This window comes from Morone saxatilis, unplaced genomic scaffold (assembly GCF_004916995.1).
Source record: "Morone saxatilis isolate NCDOM2014 unplaced genomic scaffold, NCSU_SB_2.0 Contig6, whole genome shotgun sequence".
NCBI lineage: Eukaryota > Metazoa > Chordata > Actinopteri > Moronidae > Morone > Morone saxatilis.
The window spans coordinates 13,473,974-13,479,470 of NW_023340206.1; the positions used below are offsets into that span (position 1 = coordinate 13,473,974).

The 5,497-nt window shown below is 41.2% G+C and overlaps 1 protein-coding gene across 3 annotated transcripts in view; it reads left to right on the plus strand.

The window, feature by feature from the left end:
* Positions 1 to 5,446, plus strand: part of LOC118339927 (growth hormone receptor-like) — a 24,793-nt gene extending 19,347 nt beyond the window's left edge. For 2 of the 3 annotated variants that reach the window (XM_035677748.1, XM_035677749.1), the window contains 5 exons: positions 771 to 949; positions 1,509 to 1,662; positions 1,989 to 2,076; positions 2,215 to 2,284; positions 2,778 to 5,446. In XM_035677748.1, the coding sequence (XP_035533641.1) occupies positions 771 to 949; positions 1,509 to 1,662; positions 1,989 to 2,076; positions 2,215 to 2,284; positions 2,778 to 3,467 (1,181 nt within the window). In that variant the 3' untranslated portion in view covers positions 3,468 to 5,446. The remainder of the gene's footprint in view (positions 1 to 770; positions 950 to 1,508; positions 1,663 to 1,988; positions 2,077 to 2,214; positions 2,285 to 2,777) is intronic. The other variant, XM_035677750.1, reaches the window with a different exon arrangement.
* Positions 5,447 to 5,497: the final 51 nt, after the last annotated feature.

Consider the following 5,497-nt stretch of genomic DNA (forward strand, 5'->3'; position numbering starts at 1 on the left):
AAAACAGAGAAAAGCAGCAAATGACCACACAAGAAGGTAAAATGTTTGATTGTGTCATTAGAAAATAGAAAATATATTGTCGTTATACAACATCTGATTGCATAATGACTTCACCAGCTAACGTGATCCATGTACTGATGTATTGTGACAAACGGTGTACGTTAGCTCTCTTTCTGTCACCAGTTAGGCTTCAAGGTCTATGATTATCATACGTAAATAGTATTATAAAGATCTATATTGATGACATTTAAAAATTGAAATGACTCCTCTAAATCAGTGGTTCCCAAACACTGACTTTGTCCAAAAAGAATCCTGTTAAGTCTGTATGATTGTTAGAAATGATAAAAATACATAATCCAGTCAGAGGAAACTAATGATAAAAAAGGACTCCCTTAAGGAAAAAGGTTGCTGCTCTAAATCACTTCTGTTTATTGGTCTTAAATGTGGATCACATGGTACCGACATGTTGAGGGAGAGATACTGCGTTTTTTAGCCCAAATTGTATCTGATTTACACGACTGAGAGATTAAATGAAAAGGAAGATGCGCCCTATCAGCTTCAGAGTGATAACCACTGAGATCAGCTCTGTAGAAAACTGTTTAAAATGTAAAAAGTGGATCAAACACACAGACATTAAGGTTTCCCTGCTGCATGAATAAGGCAGGATATTATCTTAAGATTACAGCCTGCTGTATGAATTAATAATGATGACATGAATGTCCGGATCCTTTCTGTCTGTTTCACGACTTGTCTCCCCGTGTCGTCCACAGTTCAGACCGAAGCTCCGGTTAACCTGACCCATGAGCTGGCCGATGCTGGCGGGGACGAGATGGGCCACAACGCACTGCTGTCCTGGACGTACCCGGTGCCCTCTGACCTGAAGTACGGGTGGATCACGCTGGTGTACGAGTTGCAGTACAGACGCATTACCGAACCCAGCAACTGGAAGGTAAACAGCCTCACATGGTGCCAGATTAAGTAACAACGTTTACTCAGGACACTGTAAAATAAATCTGTAAGTTTACAGCGCTTTTCCCACTTATGTAATAATAATACAATTAAAATAGCCTGTGAATTTATGTCTCATGTTAAATAATGTGACAAATCTGTAACTGTAAATAATCCTAGAATTACTGCTTAAAAAAAGAAAAGGTACATTTGATAATCTGTACTTTTTTGCAGATATTTACTCTTTATTTAATAGATCAAACGGTTCAATTCAAGTAAATACATTTAATACATTTCTAAAATTGTGTAAAATGAGTGACAATTGTTCAGTAATTTTACATGGATTTGCAAATTAATTATCCAATTAAAATCCCTTTATTACATCACTATGGCAGACTACATCAATGGGACTTGACTTAAAAACATGAAAGGGTCCATAAATACTAACTGCCTTCGACTGCTGGTCAAACTCATTATAGATCAGATTAATCTACTCAGTGGTGCAGAGTGGCTCAACATAAATCTAAATGATGTCATTTGTTGTTGTTTGTTGTCGTCAGGTGAAGTACCCTCTGCGGGAGCCTCATGTGGAGCTGCTCGGCCTCCCCGTTGGCGACTACCAGGTCCGGGTTCGCTGTCGATCGCACAACTCCCGCCTGTGGAGCAAATGGAGCTCCTCGCTGCTGATGAGCATCCCCGCCAGGCCGCCCGCAGGTATGCCGACTGGGAGGGTATCCATGACGACAGCGACGGCGTGATGATTTCATTTAACAGTTTTTTAGTAGTTGTTCGTATTAGATATTAAAGCTGCAGTAGGTAACTTTTTAGGTCATTTTTTTTAAACTTTCACTTTATCCTGACAGTAGAACATCTGAAAGTGATAATGCAGCCTTAATCCTTTTATTGGATTGGCTTTGGATAAAATTTATTTTCTTTTCCAATTAAATGTGTAGTCCTAAAGCTGTAGAGGGAGTAGGAGGAACAGAGAAGAGTGGACAGGTGACTTTAATGAACTCTCTTGGTTGGTTGAACCTGTGCAGGTAGACTCCTGGTGTGGATTCTGGTGTCGGGAGTCGGTGTCGTGGCTTTGCTGGTTATCGCCTTTGGCATTATTCCACAGAGCAAGAGGTGAGAACACACACACACAGAAACAAGCTGAGCTAACGTTAGTAGGTTATATACAGTTTTAATTTTATATACATAAACACCCAGGAAATAAATCTGCAGTGCGTCTTTTGAAAATGGTTTCATCCTCACATCTTTCAGAATAAAAGACTACTTCCTGCCGCCTATTCCAAAACCACGGATCATCGGCATCGACCCGTTGCTCCTGAAGGTAACACACACACACACACACACACACACTTCTCTTCCTAACCTGTCTCCCTCCTTTTCTCACATCTTTTCCTCACTCCTTCTACCCCCCTTCCTTCTAATTCATGCTTTCCCTTTTCTTGTCCTTCCTTCCTCTTTAATTTCTCTCTATCTTTTCTTCTATACTAATTTTATTTTCCTCATTTCCCTCTTTGTCCCCCTTTTTTTTCTCCACTCTGCTTTAATATTTCCTTCCTCTTCCTCTTTCTTCCTACGTTTACTTTCCCTCCTTCCTGTCATACAAGTACAGGTCCATTTACACCGTTCCGTGTTTTCTGTCTCTCCTCCTATTATCCTTTATCCTCCCTCCTTTTCTCCTTCTTTGTACTTATCATTCGATCCTTCTCTTGTTGTAAACTGTAACATTTTTCATCTCTCCTTCCTTTGGCTTTTTTTCTTTTCATTTCTTCCCTCTCTGTCTTTTCTTCTTTTCTTCTGCCTCTCACTTCCACCAGCAGAAGGGGAACTTGGATGAAATCAACCGTCACTTCAGTAACTTCCACAGCTACAGACCTCCGAGCTACACTGAGGAGGTCTGGGAACAGGTCAACGCTGACGACATCTATCTCACCCCGACGAAGGACTGCAGTGTCCCAGTCGACCCAATGGACAGGGAGAAGGAGGCCTTGATGGTTCCATATCACCTGATGCCTGTGGCCGCCCATCATCAGCTCACAACCCAAAACCCATCATCGTATGTACTGAGCCTGTTACCCTACTGCTCCTCGCCTCCTGAAGCCTTCGCCTCGTCGCTGGACGTGTCTTCCCCGTGGCCGAGGCCAGAGATAGTATCTCTGCCAGGGACAGAGTACAGCGTGATGAAACATCCCGGCCATCGCAGCGCCGTCCCTGCTCCTGACACACTCGCCACCAACCGCTCACCACAGGATTTCTACACCTGCGTCCAGCTCATGAATGAAAGGGGCCAAGTGCATCTGGTGCCGTGCCTCCCGCCGGCGTACAGCCAGGAGTTCCCACCTCTCCCGAAGCTCGATTTAGATGCAGGGGATAAGGAGGAGAAGAAGAAGCAGTCCGACTACCAGGCCAGGAAAAACACAATGAACCAACCGAATGATGGTGGCGAAGCTGAGAGCAGCGAGGCGGCTGACCCTTTGCTGCCCGTTGCTATTGACAACCAGGGTTAAGCCGAGATCCACAAAAACACAAATAGTGTGAGCGCTGGTAAATGTGCTAAAACATGGAGACTGTCGCCATGTCCAAAGTGAAACCGCAGGACATCAGCCTCGGAAGAGCCTTTTTTATTTTGCAAAAGTGCAAACCTCAAATTGAAAAGTTTTTGTGAACAAAAGAAACAATGCAAACTCTATAGAGCACTAGTCCTAGCCGAGCATTTTTTTAGGTCACCAACACATTTTCCTTTGTAAATGGTCTTACCATGGTTTAGCATTTTAGGCAAAGTGAAAGTTGCAAATATGATTATTTATTGTGTATATATATATTAGGGCTATCACTTTCTATTTCGAAAGTGTGTGTAATGACCTGTTTGAAATGATCCAGAAGTGATCCAGCAGAGCGCGCTCCACTATCAGCTTGACCTATGTTTATAGATAAGTTTGTTTTCGAAATTCATTTGGACGTGATTTTTGGATAAAGTGACAGCCCTAATATGGATTAAAAATCAAAGGCAACTTGTTTCAGTGAGAGTAAAGGATCTAAATGCTCAACAACGGCGTCGCTTTCAGGCAGAACATCAGGGAATTTAGAAGTAAGTTTGTTGGTCGATGTGACGCGTTCATCACGAATTGACAGGGATTGGTTGAATTCGCATTAATTGTTGTGATCGCATTCCTAGTTATGTTTTCATCAGTGTAAAATCACCTGAAAATAAGAATTGTCGTATTTTGAATTACCTTAGAATTAGCCGTTTTTAGCTACAGACACCGCTGGTCGCCTTTGATGGAGGCCGCCATGTTTAACCACCATGTTTCTACAGTAACCCAGAAAGGACAAACCAAACACTGGCTCCTAGATGTGTTGTTTTAACGCATTTGGTGGCCACCGTGGTTTCACCTTCAATTCAAAACTAAATTGTTGCAAACAGGCGTTCTGTGTAGAATAATATGGACCTGCCAAGGAGTTTAACAGATTTATGGGTAATGAAGTCACCTCGCAGAGAACGCAGCTGCCTCGTGCAGCTTTAAACAGAAAACACAAGAATAAACGCTAACAAAAATACCACACTGCCACATGCTGCTTCATCTCGTCACATTCAGGATGTCTTTCTCAGGAAAGACATCCTGAGACATCCTCGAGGTGTTGTTTCAGGTCTAAAAAAGAGACTTAAACTGCTTTTCTGCATGAATATGTGGTGTAGTTGGGATTTGGCGTTTAACATAAGCTTGTTTGCACATTCTTTAACTTTCCTGCTTTGCTGTTTAACAGACTCAAACCAGATGTGGCAGTGCATATTAATATCATATCCCAGCTTGTTTTCAGTATTCAGGAGATTATACATGCAGTGGTACTTACATGTGCCAATTCATTAAGGTAATATTTGATTATCCTTATCATGAGTGGAATATTATTCTGCACCTAAAGGCCCTGAGTCTCACTGCGAATATCTCTATTTTGCCCATTCGTAACAGTCTTGGCGATATTTGTACGGGGAGATTCAGAGGAGAAACCTACTATCTTTCACATATTTAAAGCTGCAGTTGGTAACTTTTATAAAAAAAACTACTTTTTGTCAATATTGCTGAGACTTTCCTGTCATTAGTACATAAAACAGATAACTTATGAAAATATGTGGTTCCTCGCCTATGATTGGTTGTTTTTATTCGGGCCCGGTGGATTCTCACAAACGTCATTAGGAGCACTAGGGGGAGCCAGAGGAACCTGATTATTCCACAAATAATCCGTCTCATGTTCTACTGTCAGGATATAGTAAACGTTTCAGCAAATATGACAATTTTTTTTTATAAAAATTACCTACTGCAACTTTAATCTGTAATCCAATATCTTCAACGGATTTATTCCAAAATACTCGTTCAAAGAGGTCAGAAATAAACAAAAAGTAACTTTCACACCCTCAGGAAGACGTAAGGTGTGAATTCAAGCTCCCATTTCAAAATATCTGTTCACCATAATAATAATAATAATAATAATAATAATAATAATAATAATAATAATAATAATAATAATGCTCTGTGCTGTA